The following is a 20125-nucleotide window of genomic DNA, read 5'->3' as shown; positions in this document are numbered from 1 at the left end:
ACAGCATACGGGAAAACAAACCCAATCTACACATACTCGGGCTGTCCATGGATAATGTTGGACAATTTGAAAGGATGGCGGTTATAAATATGCAAAGAAATGCATATTTATATACGTCGCCCTTTCGAACGGGAGACGCATACTGGTCACGCATACTCATGATTGAAGAAACCTATAGCTAGCAAGTTTCATCGACACGAAGACCGGGACAGAGCAAATTAAGGGGGTAGGAGGAGAAGTCATTTGTGCTCACCAACAAACGCAAGGGCAGAGCTCGTCCAACGCACGTGGAGGTCGTCGAACAACTGCACATTGAAATTCACACGATCAACACAAATACGATGTTTTTATAATTAACATAATCGGAAAATATGTGACCTAACTCATAATTTACAAAACTATGATCTCGTGGGCCTCTGGAAGGCCGAAAAGCACCTTCTCGTTCAAAAGAAGGCAGAAGAGGTGTCGGGGGTCGGGGCTTAGTGGCGTCGGGAGTCAATGCCATCGAGGGTCGGTGGTGTCGGGTGTCGGTGGCATCGGGGGTCGGGGGTTAGTGGTGTCGGTTGTGGGGGGGGGGGTCAGTGGCGTCGGGGGTCGAGGATCAGTGACGTCGGGTGTCAGTGGCGTCGGGGTCGGGGGTTGGTGGCATCGAGCGTCGGGGGTCGGGAGTCGTGGTCCGAGGGTCTGGGTTGGGGTTAGTGGCGTCGGGGGTCGAGGGTTAGTGGCGTCGGGGGTCAGCGGCGTCGAGGGTCGGGGGTCAGTGGCGTCGGGGGTCGATGGTCGGGGGTCAGTGGCGTCGGGCGTCACGGGTCGGGGGTCGAGGGTCAGTTTCGGGGTGCCGGGGTTCCCTTTTCCTCTTCTTTCTTCTCCTCCTCTCTCCTCTTTTTCTTCTTCTTCTTCTTCTTTTCTTCTTCTTCTTCTTCTTCTTCTTCTTCTTCTTCTTCTTCTTCTTCTTCTTCTTCTTTTTTCTCCCCCTCCTCCCCCTCCTCTTTTTCTCCTCCTATTCTTTTTCTTCTTCTTCTTCTTCTTCTTCTTCTTCTTCTTCTTCTTCTTCTTCTTCTTCTTCTTTCTCCTCCTCCTCCCCCTCCTCTTTTTCTCCTCCTATTCTTTTTCTTCTTCTTCTTCTTCTTCTTCTTCTTCTTCTTCTTCTTCTTCTTCTTCTTCTTCTTCTTCTTCTTCTTCTTCTTCTTCTTCTTTCTCCTCCTCTTCCTCCTCCTCCTCCTCCTCCTCTTCTTCTTCTTCTTCTTCTTTTTTTCTCCTCCTCCTCCTCTTCTTCTTCTTCTTCTTATTCTTCGTCTCCTTCTTCTTTTCATTCTTCTTCTAATTATTTTCTTCTTTTCCTTTTTTCTTTTTCATTTTTTTCCTTCTGTTTTCCTCTTTTTTTTCTTCTAACCTAACTAACTAACCTAATTAGCCTAATAATCTAACCAAATAAACTAAATAAATTACCCTATATATAATAAAAAACTAACCTAATAAACTAACTAAAGTAATTAACTTTTTTAAAAAGAAAACAAAGAAGAACTCACCGCGGTGGACGACGGCAGGGGGCGGCGGCGGCGGCGGTGGACGACGGCACAGGGGCAGGGGCACGCGGCAGGGGGCTCGCCGCGGGGAGGGGCTCGCCGCGGGGGTGGGTCGCCACGGGGGTGGGTTGCCGCGGGGAGGGGCTCTCGCGGGGAGGGGCTCGCCGCGGGGAGGGGCTCGCCGCAGGGGGCTCGCCGTGGGGGGGCTCTCGCGGGGAGGCGGTCGCGGTGGAGAGAGACAGTGAGCGAGACAGTGGCCGGGGGGAGAGAGAGACAGTGAGCGAGGAGGGGGTTAACGGCCGTTATAGGGCGGCCCCTTTGTCGTCCGCCCCCCGACGGCAAAGGGACCCATGGCAGACGGCAAAAACCCCGGGATTTCGGACACGGCAGGCATGGGACCCACCCGTCCTCTTTATCGTCTGCCCTGGGTATCTTTGTCGTCCGCTGGCAGACGGCAAAGGGCCGACACATGGCAAATAGTATTTTTGCCATATGTCAGTCCTTTGCCGTCTGCCTTGTGTCAACTGATGGCAAAGAGGTTCTTTGCCGTCAGCTAGCAGACGGCAAAGAACTGGCTGACGGCAAAGAACTGGATTCCAGTAGTGATGGCAACAACACGATACGTGCCTCGCTACCCCTTCTATCACTGGGTGAGGTCACCGCACGGTATGAACCCAAAACCAAGCACTTCTCCCATTGCAAGAATCATAGATCTAGTTGGCCAAACAAAACCCACAACTCGAAGAGAATTACGAGGATATGAAATCATGCATATAAGAGATCAGAAGAAACTCAAATAAGATTCATAGATAATCTGATCATAAATCCACAATTCATCGGATCTCGACAAACACACCGCAAAAGAAGATTACATCGGATAGATCTCCATGAAGATCATGCAGAACTTTGTATTGAAGATCCAAGAGAGAGAAGAAGCCATCTAGTTACTAGCTATGGACCCGTAGGTCTATGGTGAACTACTCACGCATCATCGAAGAGGTCATGGTGTTGATAAAGAAGCCCTCCGTGTCCGAATCCCCCCCCCCCCCGACAGGGCACCAGGATGTGCCCCAGATGGGATCTTGCGGAGACAAAAGCTTGCGGCGGCGGAAAAGTAACTGCGATTGTCTCTTGATTTTTTTGGGAATATTTGGGAATATATAGGCGCAAGATCTAAGTCAGGGGACCTCCAGGGGGCCCACAAGCCTGGATGGCATGCCCCCCTGGCCGCGGGGTGGGGGCTTGTGGGGCCCCTGGAGCTCTTCAGGCTTGGCTCCCAAGTTCTCCGATCTTCTTCCGTTCGAGAAAAAATCTTTTTGGGGATTTTCTTCCGTTTGGACTCCGTTTCAAAATCTCGTGTGAAAGGGGTCAAAAACATGGAAAAAACAGGAACTGGCACTTGGCACTGAGTTAATAAGTTAGTCCGAGAAAATAAATAAAAGGCATGCAAAACATCCAAAGTTTGACAAGATAATAGCATGAAACCATCAAAAATTATAGATACGTTGGATACCTATCAGCTTGCCGCTCTTCTTTGAATTACCCTTCTTTCCTTTGTCGTTTCTCTTGAAACTAGTGGTCTCATTCACCATCAACACTTGATGCTCTTTACGGAGTTCTGACTCTGCGGCTTTTAGCATCGCGAATAACTCGTCGTGTGACTTGTTCATCCCTTGCATGTTATAGTTCAACACAAAGCCCTTATAGCTTGGTGGCAGTGATTGAAGAATTCTGTCAGTGATAGCCTCTTGCGGGAGTTCAATCCCCAGCTTAGCTAGACGGTTTGAGTACCCAGACATTTTGAGCACATGTTCACTGACAAACGAATTCTCCTCCATCTTGCAAGCATAGAATTTATCGGAGGTCTCATACCTCTCGATCCGGGCGTTTTTCTGAAAGATAAACTTCAACTCCTGAAACATCTCATATGCTCCATGATGCTCAAAGCGACGTTGAAGTCCCAGCTCTAAGCCATACAAGATTGCACATTGAACTACTGAGTAGTCCTCCTTGCGTGTTAACCAATCGCTCTTAACATCTTGGTCTGCCGCGGCGGGTGGTTCATCTCCTAGCGCAGTATTAAGGACAAAATCCTTCTTCCCGGCTTGCAGGAGCAACTCAAGATTACAAGCCCAGTCTACAAAGTTGCTTCCATCATCTTTCAACTTAGCTTTCTCTAGGAACTTATTAAAATTCAGGATGACTGTCGCGTGAGCCATTGATCTACAACACAAATATTTTCAAAGTGGACTTAGACTATGTTCAAGATAATTAGAGTTTAACCAGTCAAATTACTTGCTAAACTCCCACTCAAAAATTACATCTCTCTAGTCATTTGAGTGGTTCATCATCCAATTCCACTAGCTCAAGTCCGATCATCACGTGAGTTGAGGATAGTTTCAGTGGTAAGCATCCCTATGCTAATCATATCAACTATATGATTCATGATCGACCTTTCAGTCTCATGTGTTCCGAGGCCATGTCTCCACATGCTAGGCTCGTCAAGCTTAACCCAAGTGTTCCGCGTGTGCAACTGTTTTACACCCGTTGTATGTGAACGTTGAGTCTATCACACCCGATCATCACGTGGTGTCCCAAAACGACGAACTGTAGCGACGGTGCACAGTCAGGGAGAACACAATTTCGTCTTGAAATTTTAGTGAGAGATCACCTCATAATGCTACCGTCGTTCTAAGCAAAATAAGGTGCATAAAAGGATTAACATCACATGCAATTAATAAGTGACATGATATGGCCATCATCATGTGCTTCTTGATCTCCATCACCAAAGCACCGGCACGATCTTCTTGTCACCGGCGCCACACCATGATCTCCATCAACGTGTCGCCATCGGGGTCGTTGTGCTACTCATGCTATTACTACTAAAGCTACGTTCTAGCAATATAGTAAACGCATCTGCAATCACAAACGTTAGTTTAAAGACAACCCTATGGCTCCTGCCGGTTGTCGTACCATCGACGTGCAAGTCGATATTAACTATTACAACATGATCATCTCATACATCCAATATATCATATCACGTCATTGGCCATATCATATCACAAGCATACCCTGCAAAAACAAGTTAGACGTCCTCTAATTGTTGTTGCATGTTTTACGTGGTTGCAATGGGTATCTAGTAGATCGCACCTTACTTACGCAAAAACCACAACGGAGATGTGCAAATTGCTATTTAACCTCTCCAAGGACCGCCTCGGTCAAAACCAATTCAACTAAAGTTGAAGAAACAGACACCCGCCAGTCATCTTTATGCAACGAGGTTGCATGTCAAGCGATGAAACCAGTCTTTCGTAAGCGTACGAATAATGTCGGTCCGGGCCGCTTCAATCCAACAATACCGTCGAATTGAGAAAAGACTAAGGAGGGCAGCGAATCGAACATCACCGTCTACAAAACCCTTTGTGTTCTACTTGAGATTACATCTACGCATGAACCTAGCTCATGATGCCACTCTTGGGGAACGTCGCATGGGAAACAACAAAATTCCTACGCGCACGAAGACCTATCATGGTGATGTCCATCTACGAGAGGAGATTTGGATCTGCGTACCCTTGCAGATCGCACAACAGGAAGCGTTAAGAAATGTGGTTGATGTAGTGAAACGTCCTCACGTCCCTCGATCCGCCCATCGAACCGTCCCACGAACCGTCCCGCAATCCGTCCCACGACCCGCTCCGATCTAGTGCCGAACGGACAACACCTCCCCGTTCAGCACACGTACAGCTCGACGATGATCTCGGCCTTCATGATCCAGCAAGCAAGAAGGAGAAGTAGATGAGTTCTCCAGCAGCGTGACGGCGCTCCGGTGGTGGTGAAGGATCTACTCCTGTAGGGCTCCGCCCTAGCTCCGCAGAAATACGATCTAGAGGAAAAATCGTGATGTTTTGTGGTCGGGCTGCCATGGCAAAGTTGTCTCAAATCAGCCCTAGACCTTCACTATATATAGGAGGAGGGGTGGGGTGGCTTGCCTTGGGGTCCAAGACCCCAAGGGTCCACCGTCCAAGGAGGTGGAGGAGTCCACCTCCAATCCTAGTCCAACTAGGATTGGAAGGTGGAGTCCTTCCCTTCCTTCCCACTTTTTTTCTTTTTTCCTTTGATTTCTTATCTCCTACGCATAGGGCCTCTTGGGCTGTCCCACCAGCCCACTAAGGGCTGGTGCGGCACCCCTAAAGCCTATGGGCTTCCCCGGGTGGGTTGGGCCCCTCCCAGTGAACATCCGGAACCCATTCGTCACTCCCGGTACATTCCCGGTAATGCTCGAAAACTTTCCGGTAACCAAATGAGGTCATCCTATATATCAATCTTCGTCTCCAGACAACATTCAGTAACCACACATATAACTCAACTATACTAAAACATCGCCGAACTTTAAGTGTGCAGACCCTGCGGGTTCGAGAACTATACAGACATGCCCCGAGGTACTCCTCGGTCAATATCCAATAGCGGGACCTGGATGCCCATATTGGATCCTACATATTCTCCGAATAGCTTATCGGTTGAACCTCAGTGTCAAGGATTCACGCAATCCCGTATGTCATTTCCTCTGTCCTTCGATATGTTACTTGCCCGAGATTCGATCGTCGGTATCAGCATACCTATTTCAATCTTGTTACTGGCAAGTCTCTTTTCTCGTTCCGTAATACAAGATCCCGTGACTTACACTTAGTCCCATTTCTTGCAAGGCTTGTGTGTGATGTTGTATTACCAATTGGGCCCCGAGATACCTCTCCGTCACACGGAGTGATAAATCCCAGTCTTGATCCATACTAACCCAACGGACACCTTCGGAGATACCTGTAGAGCACCTTTATAGTCACCCAGTTACGTTGTGACGTTTGATGCACACAAGGCATCCCTCCGGTGCCAGTGGATTATATGATCTCATGGTCATAGGAACAAATACTTGACACGCAGAAAACAATAGCAATAAAATGACACGATCAATATGCTACGTTCATAGTTTGAGTCTAGTCCATCACATGATTCCCCTAATGATGTGATCCAGTTATCAAGCAACAACACTTTGCACATAGTTAGAAAACCTTGACTATCCTTGATCAACTGGCTAGCCAACTAGAGGCTTGCTAGGGACATTGTTATGTCTATTTATCCACACATGTATCTATGTTTTCATTCAATACAATTATATCATGGATAATAAACGATTATCTTTAAACAGGAAATATAATAATAATTATTTATCATTGCCTCTAGGGCATATTTCCAACACCTAGGGTCCCCCCTGATGGGGAACGTCGCATGAGAAACAAAAAATTTCCTACGCATACGCAATACCTATCCATGGTGATAATCATCTACGAGAGGGGAGAGTGAATCTACATACCCTTGTAGATCGCTAAGCGGAAGCGTATATAACGCGGTTAATGTAGTGGAACATCTTCGCGATCCAAATCGCAGCCCGTCCCGCAATCTCATCACGATCCATCTCGCGATCCCATCCCGGTCTAGTGCAGAACGGATGGCACCTCCGCGTTCATCACACGTACATCTCGATGACGATCACCGCCTTCTTGATCCAGCAATAGGGGCGGATAGGTAGATGAGTTCTCCAACACGGCGGCGTGGTGGTGGTGGTGGTGAACTAATTCAGCAGGGCTTCGCCTAAGCACTGCCGAACTAGACTAGAGGAGATAACGATCTAGATAAAGTAGAGAGAGCACGTGGCTGATTTCTGTGTCTCAAAAAACCTCAATACCTCTAGTATATATAGGAGGAGGGAGAGGGGAGGCTGCCTTGGCCCCTTCTCCAAGGAGGAGAGGTTCGGCCGAAGCTAAGGGAGGTGGACTCCCTTGGGATGACTCTTACTCCTTTCCTTTTAAACTTTCTTGCCTTATCCCTCCACTCCTAGCCGCATGGGCCTTTAGGGGAGGCTTTGGCTAGCCCACAAAGGGCTGGTCCACCTCCTCTCATAGCCCATGAAGCCCTTGGGTCGTCACACCCCTCCCGGTGGTCCCCCGGTACCCTCTCGGCACTCCCGATACACTAGCGATGAGTCCGAAACTTTTCTGATGACCAAAACAGGACTTCCTATATATCAATCTCTACCTCCGGACCATTCTGGAGCTCCTCGTGATGTCCAGGTTCTCATCCGGGACTCCAAACAACCTTCGGTCAACAACACCTATAACTCAACTATACCGAAACGTCACCGAACCTTAAGTGTGCAGACCCTGCGGGTTCGAGAACTATGTAGACATGATCTGAGACATTCTCCGGTCAATAACCAATAGCGGGACCTGGATTCCCATATTGGCTCCTACATATTCTACGAAGATCTCTATCGGTTGAACCTCTATGTCAAGGATTCAATTAATCTTGTATGTTGTTGCATTTGTCCTTCGGTATGTTACTTGCCCGAGAATCGATCGTCGGTATCTCCATACGTAGTTCAATCTCGTTACTGGTAAGTCTCTTTACTCGTTCCGTAATACAAGATCCCGTGACTAACTCTTTAGTCACATTGCTTGCAAGGCTTGTTATGATGTTGCATTACCGAGTGGGCCCCGAGATACCTCTCTGTCACACAAAGTGACAAATACCAGTCTTGATCCATGCCAACCCAATAGACACCTTCAAAAATACCTGTAGATCACCTTTATAGTCACCCACTTACGTTGCGACGTTTGATACACACAAGGTATTCCTCCGGTGTCCGGTAGTTGCATGATCTCATGGTCATAGGAACAGATACATTGACATGCAGAAAACAGTAGCAATAAACTCACATGATCATATGCTACTTTCATACTGATATCATTCTATGGCCAGGAAACCTTGACCATCTTTGATCAACGAGCTAGTCAACTAGAGGCTCACTAGGGACAGAGTGTTGTCTATGTATCCACACATGTATTTGAGTTTCCAATCAATACAATTCTAGGCATGGATAATAAATGTTTATCATGAACAAGGAAATATAATAATAACCAATTTATTATTGCCTCTAGGGCATATTTTCAACATCCCCCCACACACACCTCGTTGCGTGGGGCGACATGGGAAGGGTCAGGGGCGAGGGCCATGAGAAGTCACCAAGGATGGAGAAGTTGACCTCACGATCTAGTTCTTGATGTATAGTACAACAAAACAAAATCCATGTGTAGTTTTTCGCAACGTGCTAACAAAGTTCGCAGTTGCTAACAACAATAGCAAAAAGCTTCACTACTCCAGGATAAATGAGATTTTTTCAAGGACTGTACTAATGTCCAAACGTTCTGTTTATAAGCGATAGATCCGAACGAGTAATCTCCTTCGATTCAACTCCTCCCGCTTCGTTCCCCTCCTTCTTTTTTTTCCTTCCATCCAACTCCTCCCGCTTCGTTCCCCTGCCGCTTTTTTTCTAGGGTGGTAGAAAATTTGTAAGAAGTGAGATTCGAAGAAACGAGCCAGCATTGCATGCCTATGCCTCATGCATGCAGTAAGACAAAGATTGCTCACATCATCAAAGATTTCATTAAATTTCAGATTTCAAAATGTTTTGTAGCTTAAACCATTGCTCCGACGGAAAATTGTTTTCACATAAAAGATTCGTCACGACGAGACCTTCGAAAGTAGATCCCATGTTGGTATGTTTTGGCGACTTTTTTTAGGTCAGAAGTTACCATGCCCGTAGTACTAACTTATCATGGTGTTTTTAAACTGAAGTTACCGGAGGTGTTTCAACTATCTTTTTTTGCCAGGGTCGAAAATTTACCATGATGTTTATAAGTAAATTATCGTGTCTACAGTATCACCTACCATCGGTGACGTGCTTCAGCCGTAGGGTGCGGTCCACATGCCGACACGACATGACTCACTTTATAAACAGAACTTTGCGGGTCGTGGTAGTCCAGGGCTGTTTAGGTGTGTGTCGGGTTGTGCCGTACCCAGGTCGGCCTGTTGGCCACCTATAATCAGGTCTGTGGCGCGGAAAATACCATGCTATTTACGCAAAAAATATTGGGTGTGTGTGGAGATATTTCATCAAATCCCCTCCCCCTCACCCCCGTCGCCAAAGTTATCAGGACCGGTGTACATAAGTTATCGGGTCTACGATGTGTGAGTTACCATGCTATTCACAGAAAAGTTACTGATAGGATATTTCATCAACTCTCCCTGCCCCGCCACCAAAGTTACCATGACCGAGGTGCATAAGTTATCGGCTCCATGATGTGTGAGTTACCATCTATTCACACAAAAAGTTACCGGGGGGATATTTCATCAACCCTTCCCCCATACCAAAGTTATCAGGACCGAGGTGCATAAGTTATCAGGTCTGCGGTGTGTGAGTTACCATGTTATTCACATAAAAGTTATCATGGGATATTCCATCAACCGCCCCTGCCCCCTCTCCCTCGACGCCAAAGTTACCAGGATCGAAGTATATAAGTTATCAGATCTGCGATGTATGAGTTACCATCTATTCACACAAAAGTTACCGGGGGATATTCTCACCCCCGCCATGCTCGCAAAAATTACCCACGGTGTACGATGTGTGAGTTACCATGCTATTATAACCCCCCCCCCCCCCCCCCGCCCCGCCCTGCCGCGAAAACTACCTAGGGGTGTACATAAGTTATCATGTCTTGGGGACGTAAAAAGTCATGTTATCTGCACATAAGTTATCGTGGTGTGTTTCAACAACTCCCCCATCTCTACCCCGCCGCCAAAGCTATCAGGACTAGGGTACATAGGTTATCTGGTTTGTAGTGTGTGAGTTACCATGCTATTCACGCAAAAGTTACCGGGTGGTATATTTCATCACCACCCCCACCCCACCCCCGCGCGTCGTCAAAAGTTACCATGACCGGGGTATATAAGTTATCAGGCTATGAAGTGTAAGTTACTGTGCTACTAACATTAAAGTTACCGTGTGTATATTTTACCATCCCCTCGCCAAAGTTATCAGGACCGAAGCACATAAGTTATCAGGTCTGCGATGTGTGAGTTATCACCCCTGCTCCCTCCCCCCTCCCGCGCCAAAGATACCAGGACGGGGGTATATACATTCGGTGGTGAGAAAAAATGCATAGAGAAAAAATTACTATCATTGGCACTCGATGTGTGAATCAAAAGATTACGTTGAATAAAAAATCATTGGCATTAAATGGGATGGTTGCACGGAATATCAAATGAAAGAAGACAATGCCTTGAAATTAAGTGCTCACGCTCAATCGTGTACATTGATAGCTGAACCAAAAACAGGTATGCTTGCCCACGTAGAATGTAGACAAGAAGCTAGGCATCAGCAGTGTTCAGACTAAAAAAAGCTAGGCATCAACGGTAAAGAACTTCAAACGCATCATAACTAACTTGCTTTATTTTCTGAAGTATGTTCTTATTGAAAGGTCAAATAGCAATGTGTTCAGCCATGTGGACAAAAGAGTCATAAAGCTGAGTTGGTTAGCAGGGCGCATGCCTTATCCCATCAGCCAAGGATCGAATCCCACTAGCCAAATTCTGAATAATGGAATTAGCTCTTTACTTAGTACTTTGTGTGCCTTTCTAATTTTTCTTTCTGCCCGACTTCTTCCTCTTTTCATATATTATTTACCTTTGATAATGAGTTTTATTTCTTTAGTAGGTACAGTAACACTCTTCTTAGCGGAAGTGTTGTTCTAAGCCCGTGAGATCGAGTGAACAGTTAGGGCAACTCCAACGGGGCGACCCATTTCGTTTATGCCTGCGCCGACCCAAACGGACACGCGTCTGCTTTTCGTCCGCGGGCGACCCATTCCCGGTCCATTTTTGAGCCGGATTTACGTCGGCACGGACATGAGACGAACGTGCACACGCTTGCCTTCTTCTCCCCTCGGGCCCGCTGGTCGGTGGCACATTGGCCTCCCCCCATCCAACAACAACCCAAGCCCCTTCGTCGCCGACGCCGTCGTCCATTTTTTTTGATGAATCTGCCAGCTGTCGGCCGCGATCAAGAAGTCGCCTCGCCACCCCGGCCAGAGCCTCACCGGCACGCTCGTCTCCTTCACCCCCTTCGCCGGGCGTCTCCTTCGCCGACGCTCGCAAGTTGTTCGACAGTTTGCCAAGGTACAAAATGGACTCCGTCGACGAGTTTTTTTCCACAATTTCCTTTGCGACTCCGACGATTCGTTGTCCGATGAGGAGGAGATATTGGTTGCCATGTTGGTCCATCACCGCCTCAATAGCGAGCAGTCGTTGTTCCGTGGCTCCAGTCCGGGCCACCTTCCGGCGTTGAATCGCAACCGAGAGAGCGGGCATCTCCTTCTTTGGAAGGACTACTTTGATACAACAAATCCGTTGTTCAAACATCAGAAATTCCGCCGCGTTTCCATACGAGTAGGGATCTTTTCAACCGTATTAAAGAGGGGGTGGTCGGCTACGATGGCTATTTCGGGTGCAAAGAGGATGCCCTTGGAAAGATTGGTTTCTCCTCGTATCAGAAATGCACTGCTGCCATCCGAATGCTTGCATACGGAATGCCCGGTGATCTCATTGATGAGTACGTACGTATGAGCGAGTCTACATGCCTAGAGTCCTTGTATAAGTTCTGCAAGGCTGTTATTACTGTGTATGGCCCTGAGTACTTGAGAGAGCCGACTCCTGAAGATACATCCCATTTGTTGGCGATGAATGCTAGCAGGGGCTTCCCAGGGAATGCTTGGCAGCATAGACTGCATGCACTAAGAGTGGAAGAACTGCCCTTCTGCTTGGCACGGACAGTATAAGGGCCATGTCAGGGCTTACACTGTCATACTAGAGGCCGTGGCGTCTCAAGATCTCGGGATCTAGCACTCTTTCTTTGACATGGTCGAATCACACAATGATATCAACATGCTTCAGCGCTCTCCGGTGTTTGTTAGGCTTGCCAAAGGCAACAGCCCACCGATGAACTTTACTATCAACGGCCACAACTACGACAAAGGATACTACGTGGGTGATGGTATCTATCCTCAGTGGACCACTATTGTCAAGACAATCCCCGACCCTGTCAGAGAGAAGAGGAAAAGATTTGCTCAAGAGCAAGAGAGTGCTAGGAAGGATATCGAGCGTGCCTTTGATGTTTTGCAATCTCAATGGGGCATCGTTTGGTATCCTGCTAATACCTGAAACACGCAAAAACTATGGAAGGTAATGACTGCTTGTGTGATCATGCACAATATGATCGTAGAAGATGAGTGTTCGGAACGTCTGTACGATCAAGGGTTTCAGTTTTAGGGCGAGAATATTGTGCATGAACATGAAGGAGCAGCAACGTTTGAACAGTTTATTCAATTTCATCATGACATGCGTGATTGGGAAACTCATGTGCAACTGCAAAATGATTTGGTTAAGCATATGTGGGCTCATGTTGACAACCAATAAATGTATCTTCTTTACTCGGCTTGCAAAACTATGTGAGACATTTTTACTTTTATTCAGCTTGTAAAATTATGCTATTTTATTCGGTTGAAACTATGTTATTTGACTATATATTTGAACGCAAAAGCAATGCAAAATAAACTATTTATTAAATAGGGCGGTCAGCCGGCCAAGCCGGCACATATGGGTCGACGCGTTGGATGTACTGCCGACCCAAATCTAAAACAGGCCGGACGTCGGACGGGCGGTCGACCCAAACGTACAAAAGCGTCGTCCGTTTGGGTCGACCCGTTAGAGTTGCTCTTAAATCACAAAAACAGGGAAAAATTTATGTGAAGCATTAATAAATGTTTTCATAGGTTGTAAAATTTCATCATGAAAAATATGGCAAAAAAAAAAGATGCTCCAAAATGCATTTGAAAATAACATTCAGAGCATCGGATTTTTTCATGATTTCCACGAATGTTGTATAGTGATGAAATTTTGCAAGCTAACAAACATTTTCTCATTGTTTCACACACACACAAAATTAGTTTTGAATTTGTTCATTTTTTTACTGTTTGCCTGAGCTCATATAAGCTCCGGATTAGAACAGCCACTTCCCTCTTCTTTTGAGCTACTTAGCACTCTCCCCAATATCATTACCAATGACACTATTGACATAATCATGGCTAACAGAGTTCGGGGATGTACATGCATATATTTAAGTATTAGGGTGCATTTAGCAGCAGATATTGGGAAAAATGATGGAGACTGTTGTTTAATTAGACAACGCGTAGTTCAGAATACAGTCAAACAGGATATATGTATTACTCCCTCCGTCTCAAAATTCTTATCTTAAATTTGTCTACATATGAATGTAACTAGTCATGTTTTAGTATTTACATACATCCATTTTTAGAAAAAAACAAAGACAAGAATTTTGGAACGGAGGGAGTAGTAACCAAAACTGTTGGGAATAGATGGAACACAGCGACCTTGACCTCAGCAAAAAAGCAAAATTAATCCAAGCTCGTTAATTTGCAGTTGCGCATCATTACTAGGAAAATGATGATAAATGATGATATACTATGCCCTTGTGGAGGAGACTTTGCTCGAGACCGATCGATGGAAGATGACCGGCGCCAAAGCAGCCAAAGCAACCAGGAGTCTGCCTCTGGATACGAGCCCCCATGACCTGCAGCTATAGCTGTTGAAGTATAAGTATTGCCCTGGTTTTGCTTTCTTCTTTTGGGGGCTTTTATAGTTTTTTAGGGGTTTCATAATAATAATATAGACTTCGTTTGGCTGCCTTTTCAGTTTATTGATTTTATTTCATGTTAGTTTGTATAATTTTGTGCCTTCTCACCACCCTTCTTCCAATACATCTAATATTAAATGACATGCATGTTGATACGGTTCAAGAAAATAATGTTGATGTCGTACTATGCTAGAAGTGCACAAAACACAACATTTATGTTTCTGAAAGTGGTATACAAATCTTAACTAACCACTTGTCATCCTGTCTGTAATTCTAGCAGTACATCAATCATACAGGAGGCACATAACAACAGCACTAATTAACAAAGTGACCTTTCAGCAACAAGGGAAACTAAATTAGGTGTCTCAATCGCAAATCTAATAAAAAATCAAAGTTAAAATCCGCAGTTATCTCAGGAATACAGCAAATTTACTGATCATATCTCTTCCCTAGGTTCCTCAAAAAGAAAAAAACTTCACTACAGCAGCTTTGCATTTCAACTATCTAGCTGAACTCATGGATCAAACGAAAGAAATGCTTATTCTTTCCTAAATTTGCTTCATTTTTTTTTCCTTTTCCCTTGCAAGGTGTAATGAGTCTTTCAAGTTCAACCGAGACAACTTATATCCATGTTATTATTTTTGGGTTACCTGCCCGTATCTTTTACATCACAATGTTATATTATCCAGAAAGGAAGTCCGGTGGATCTTGCATGGCCTTATAGCCATAAAAATGTGATTGAATATGTTGTTCTCTGACATTATTCATGACAAATTTACATCACGATTTTCTCAGCACTGTAGTTCAAATTATGAACGTGACACTCAGGTACGTACTTAGTAAAGTGCAACCTGACTACCTTTATTTTAAAAATTCCTCAACTTTACTAACAAGGTCAAGGTCATACCTGAAGAGGTTTCCACGTGGAATGTTCAGAAGTACTGTATTGACAAGGTAATCTGAGAGGTAACAGAATGACTTGTGAGATTTCACTAGAGGGTTCCGAAGTTTAGTAACACGAAGGCCCATGTATCAACCTGTATATACAGTTATGCACATAATGGTAGCAACACAATAGGTATTCTTAGAGATGTGGGCATGTTTGCTAATAGGGCACCAGGCAGTCAGGCACACACAAGCTGATGTATTCCCTCCACGCATATGGATGCCATGTCAGCAGAAACGTGGTCATTTCAGGACTGGTGAGGAGTTAAAACAACGACAGTCAAGAACTGGTGTTTGGACTTCGGAAAGAAAGAGGAAAGCATAAATAGTGCGCTGTGCAAGCAGTTGCCCATGGTAGATGTTGTAGGTCAATTAGTCTTTAGTTTTAGAATTCTTTCCTATGGATGAAGGACCTGAAATAAAGGGAATCTCGTAATTTATTAAAATAAAAAAATCTACTTTGCAACAAAGTTGTTTTTTAACAGGAAAATGCTTATATGGATCCTGAAATGGAAAAGACACTAGTGACAAAAGTCTTGCAACCATCTAAAAGGTATCACTTAGCAAAAGCAGCACTCCAAAGTCAACTGAGGCAGAATGGACACAAGGAACACAATTTTATTAGACTATTACAACCACAGTTAAAGCTATAATGTCATTAAACAGCAGGATTAATTTTTCTGCTCATGAACAACTGGACATGATAAGGCAGCTTAACCTTTTTCCGAAGAGATAAGATAGCTTAACATGATGCGCTGTATGCAGAGTCGCCAAACCGGAGCAGCTTTAATTGTGTAGGTGAACTGTTTGATCTGAAGCATTCTCCATCGGTGGAGGACAGAATGGACTAGCTGCACTTTCTTGGTTAGGACTCACCTGCTTGGATATGGTAGTATGGTTAGTGATTCTTGTACGGGACAGATCACGTATGTTCAGCTACTGCAAGAAGGGTTATCTGCTTATAATTTATAGCCAGTAATCTGCTGGATCTTTCGAAGACCTATTTTCAACTACAAAACAGAACATGCTCCAAAATACTCTGCAATTACTATTAGTTTCAACAGCCAAGAGGTCATGTATGGACTATGCATCCTACATTGTTCACACATCCACTCTCTCAAATGCTTATCAGTAACGGGATGCTGATTTGATTCCGTGGTAGGATGTATAACCGCTATAGGATCCAAAATTCTAAACTGAAAGCAAATAAGCAGGAATGTGATAGTTCAAAGGAAAGAGAAGTGAAACACAAGGTGTCATCAAACCTCAGAGTTCACTGTGGCCTGAAGAAGCCCTTGAAGCACCAAACATGAGATCTTTGGCAATGATAAGCAAGCCCTCCAAATCTCTCGCTCCCACCTGCAGGCAATCCTTCAGCAACCCCCCTTCCTCCACCTCCCACTTCAGATCCAACACCACCTCCCTTAGCGGCCCCTAAACACAAATATACATATTTACCGAGTGAGCATTGCAATATGATTCGTTGGATGACCTAGTCACCAAGTTATTTCTCAAAGAAGAAGAAGAAGAAGAAGAAGACCAAATCATGTACCTGCTCGGAGAAGGCAGAGAGGAGGCCGTTTAGGAGCTGAGTAGCGGCCGATAGGAGGTCACCGTAATTACGGCGCAGCCACTGGGCCGCATCGACGGGTGAATTTAGGCGCGAGGCCTCCGCCGCAGCGGCGAGGAGGCGGGCGGCGGCAGTGGCGCAGGAGAAGCCGCATCCGGCGACGGAGGAGAAAGCGTAGTGTCGGAGGTAGTCCCAGCCGAGGGCCCACGCACCGCGGGAGGAGAGAAGGGATAGGTGCGAGGCAATTCGGCGAGCACGGGCAGCGGCAGCGGCGTCCCCGCGGTCGGCGCGGGCGACCGCGATGCGGGTGAGGAGGGAGTGGGAGAGGGAGAGGAGGGAGGCGACCTCGCGCAGTGGGACGCGAAGCGCGTAAGTGCGGGGAGGAGTTGGGAAGACGAGTAGGAGGACGATGGCTATGAGAGGGAGAGGCGGATGGGAACAAGATGCTCGCCGGCGGCGTGAAGCCCCGGCTAAGGTCATCAAGGGCGGCGGGGGGCAAGGAGGGGGATTAGAGCAAGTAGTCATTCCCCTCCTTTTTCGCTGTTTGGAGAACTACTCACGTAGGAAGTCTGTTTCTCATTTGGCACGGAAAAATCTTGACTTCTGTCGGTACTGGATGATGCCCCGCTGCCGCGGGAACCTGGTTAAAAAATTATAGATAAATGATTTTTTTTGTTTTTAAATATTTATAGTTGAAGAGAACTAATTAAAGTCGAAGAGAACTAGTAGAAGACTAAAGTTAATGAAAAAACAACTTATGACTCCATGCACGAGTGATATGTTTGGAAAACTCTTTATTTCAGCCGACTGATCCGTCGCTAGAATAAACCGCTGCGTGCGCGTCTATCTGGCCATGGGCCGGGCCGGGCCGGGCCTCGGCCCAGGCCCCAACAAGCCCAAGGCGTGCAGATAAGACCCAGGCCCATGAAAATACTACGTTTCTCAGGCCCATGCCCTCCCAACGCAGAAAGTCCGAAAGCCCTAAGCCCTTCCAAAGGCCCTTGACATTATAATGAAAGTACATGTCCAGAAAAATAAACAGAATAGATAGCAGCACAGCAACACCAAAACAGCAGTAAAGAGCATTGTTTTCGCATCAAAAAGTATCAAAACATTCCAGTTTCGAGTTTGTAGAAACATAAATGCATAAATGTATTATTACAGGCCAGATAGTCAATTCATAGAACTCTACAAAATGTTGGATCGTGGATGGTTACATCTCGACATGCCTTCTCCACTTCTTCTACTCATCTGGTTCAGCACCCTCTAGGCCTTCTAGTTCATGCGGATCCATGTCAAATCTATATCAACATCAAGAAATCTATATCAACAGCAGCAACTATACCCATTGTTTTAGAAATCGTCTATCATTATACAACAGCGAAATCATCTACACATTCACACTTATATTCATGTACACCAGCAAAATCATCTACCATTGTTCTATGTACAGCAGCAAGAAACTACATTCGTCCGGCTTGGTGGAGGAGGTCGGCTTGGTGGAGGAGATGTGGCGACCGGCGAGGCTTCGTCCGGCTTGGTGAAGGAGATGTGGCGACCGGCGGGGTTTCGTCCTGCTCCGTGCGGTGGTAGATGTGGCGACCGGCGAGCAGAACGCGACGGAAGCGGTGGCTGGAGGTAGGACGAGGCGGGTGCGGTGTAGTTGGGGAGAGGCAGACGGCCGCCGGCGCTGTAGTTGGGGAGAGGCAGATGGACGGCCGGCGGTGCAGGCTTAGGTTGGAGATGGATCGGCCACCGCCGCCATGTAACACGCGCAGAGGAGAGAGGATAGAGGGGCTGGACCGCTGGAGCCTCGAGGCGTGCGGTGCGTTTTGATGGAGTCGTGGAGACTGGTCTAGGGTTTCCTTCGGGCTGTTGGGCTCTTGATTGTTTGCTGCGAGAGGGCTGGCCGGGCCGATTTTTGCTCTATTCTTGAAGCCCAGGCCCGGCCCCAATAACTGCTAGGGCCTACTTTTCAGGCCCAGGCCTGGCCCAATGATCAGGCCAGGCCCTCCCAGTCCCCGTTTTCTCGTCAGCCCAATGACTGGTTTGTCATTGGCCCACTCCCTCTTCCGTCTCCTCCGTCTCATCTTGCATCGTCTTTTCCTTGACTGAATCCTCCCCGCTCTGCTTTTCCTCTTAGCCAATGCTCTCCGATTCACTTTCTCTCAACCAACGTGAGACTGGTGAGAGGCACTCCTCCAACTACCTGCATGCACAAGGTCCTGCACCTGTTGCAAGTGGAGAACGCATCTCCTGCTTCAATGAGAGAGTGATTCACCGCGGCACCATCGAAGCTGCAATCACTCCTTGTGTTGCAGACCGCTGCGCCGACGGGTGCTACCAAGCCAGTCAACGAACGGGAGCACTGGTGCTACGAGGCCAACCGGTGGAGATTGTGACGCCGCTCGCCTACATCAGCAATGGTGTTGCAAGGTGAGCTATCTCCTACGTTGCGGGCGAGCTAATAGCTGACACTCATGGCTGCTGCAATGAAGCATAACCGGGGTTGTGCTGTGATGGCCGGATCATATCGTCGGGGCGCGTGATGCCGCAATGGAGCATCGTTGGGGCGCACGGTGAGCTGCAATGGAACGCCACAGGGGTCGTCAATGTTTCGATGGGAGCTGCAATGGAGCATTGTCGGGGCCGTTGATGTTGTGATGGAGCTACAATGGAACGCCGTCGGGTAGTCCATGTTGCAATGGAGCGCTGTCGGGTCGTCGATGCTTAGATGGGAGCTACAATGGAGCGCCTCCGGGCCCGTCGGTTCTATGTTAGATCTTAGCCAATGCTGGAATGGAGTATCACTAAGCCATCGATGCTGCCATGGCGAGCTATTGCGAGTCACAGTAGCGCACCGACGAACAGGCGATGTTGGAGAAGAACGCAGTAGCAGTACTGCAAGGTATGGATACTGCATGGGCGGGACATGCCGCGTGCATTAGGTGTGGTACTAGAAGCGATCCAAGGGATGTGGTCCTTTGCATCTCAAGGCTTGCAAGGCGACTTATCCCGTGTGGGGATCAGTCGGATGATGGGTAGCAGCCGCCGATATGTTTTGCATGAAGAGGTTAATGAAAAAAATCTTTGAAGCATAAACAATTTACCAAGCATAAATATGATGCTTACGAAGCATGGATAATTGGAAGACCTTTAAGAATCTTTGAAGCATAAACAATTTACGAATGATGCATAATAATTGGAAATGGAAAGCAACAACTAGTACTAGAAAGAATGCTCAAAATACATATGCTTAAGAATAAATATTTCAAAGCATGGTTATATTGAGGTAAATCGTATATCAGATTAGGAACCATGGATATCTCGAAGCATCAATTTCATTCGATATCAACGTAAGTCATGCCAAGTGAAAGCATAAAAAACAGAAACTAGAAATTGACAATAGTTATTGCCGACATGCAGGTGCGTCATTGTGTTCTGCAAACTAATTATATCCAAATTGATTAGTTCTATTTTTCTGCA

The 20125-nt window shown here is 46.5% G+C and overlaps 1 protein-coding gene across 1 annotated transcript; it reads right to left on the bottom strand.

Moving 5' to 3' along the window:
- Positions 1 to 15669: 15669 nt before the first annotated feature.
- On the bottom strand, positions 15670 to 17212 carry LOC123444330. The gene is made up of 3 exons (XM_045121015.1): positions 16622 to 17212; positions 16335 to 16503; positions 15670 to 15945 (listed from the first exon to the last, which is right to left on the bottom strand). The coding sequence occupies exons 1-2, from the start codon at positions 17162 to 17164 to the stop codon at positions 16336 to 16338; spliced, it is 711 nt and encodes a 236-aa protein (XP_044976950.1). The 5' UTR covers positions 17165 to 17212; the 3' UTR covers positions 15670 to 15945; position 16335.
- Between the last annotated feature and the right edge of the window lie 2913 nt (positions 17213 to 20125).

Source organism: Hordeum vulgare, chromosome 3H, assembly GCF_904849725.1.
Source record: "Hordeum vulgare subsp. vulgare chromosome 3H, MorexV3_pseudomolecules_assembly, whole genome shotgun sequence".
Taxonomy (NCBI): domain Eukaryota; kingdom Viridiplantae; phylum Streptophyta; class Magnoliopsida; order Poales; family Poaceae; genus Hordeum; species Hordeum vulgare.
The sequence above is the reverse complement of the archived record's forward strand: the minus strand, read 5'-3'. Positions and strand labels throughout refer to the sequence as shown.

What these genes read in the sequence shown, in the direction of transcription:
- LOC123444330 (XM_045121015.1), bottom strand. Translation starts at nt 17,164, where the DNA reads ATGACTACTTGCTCTAATCCCCCTCCTTGCCCCCCGCCGCCCTTGATG. An exon ending in TCTCTGCCTTCTCCGAGCAG is followed by an intron (nt 16,504 to 16,621) that starts GTACATGATTTG and finishes ATTTGTGTTTAG; the next exon opens with GGGCCGCTAAGGGAGGTGGT.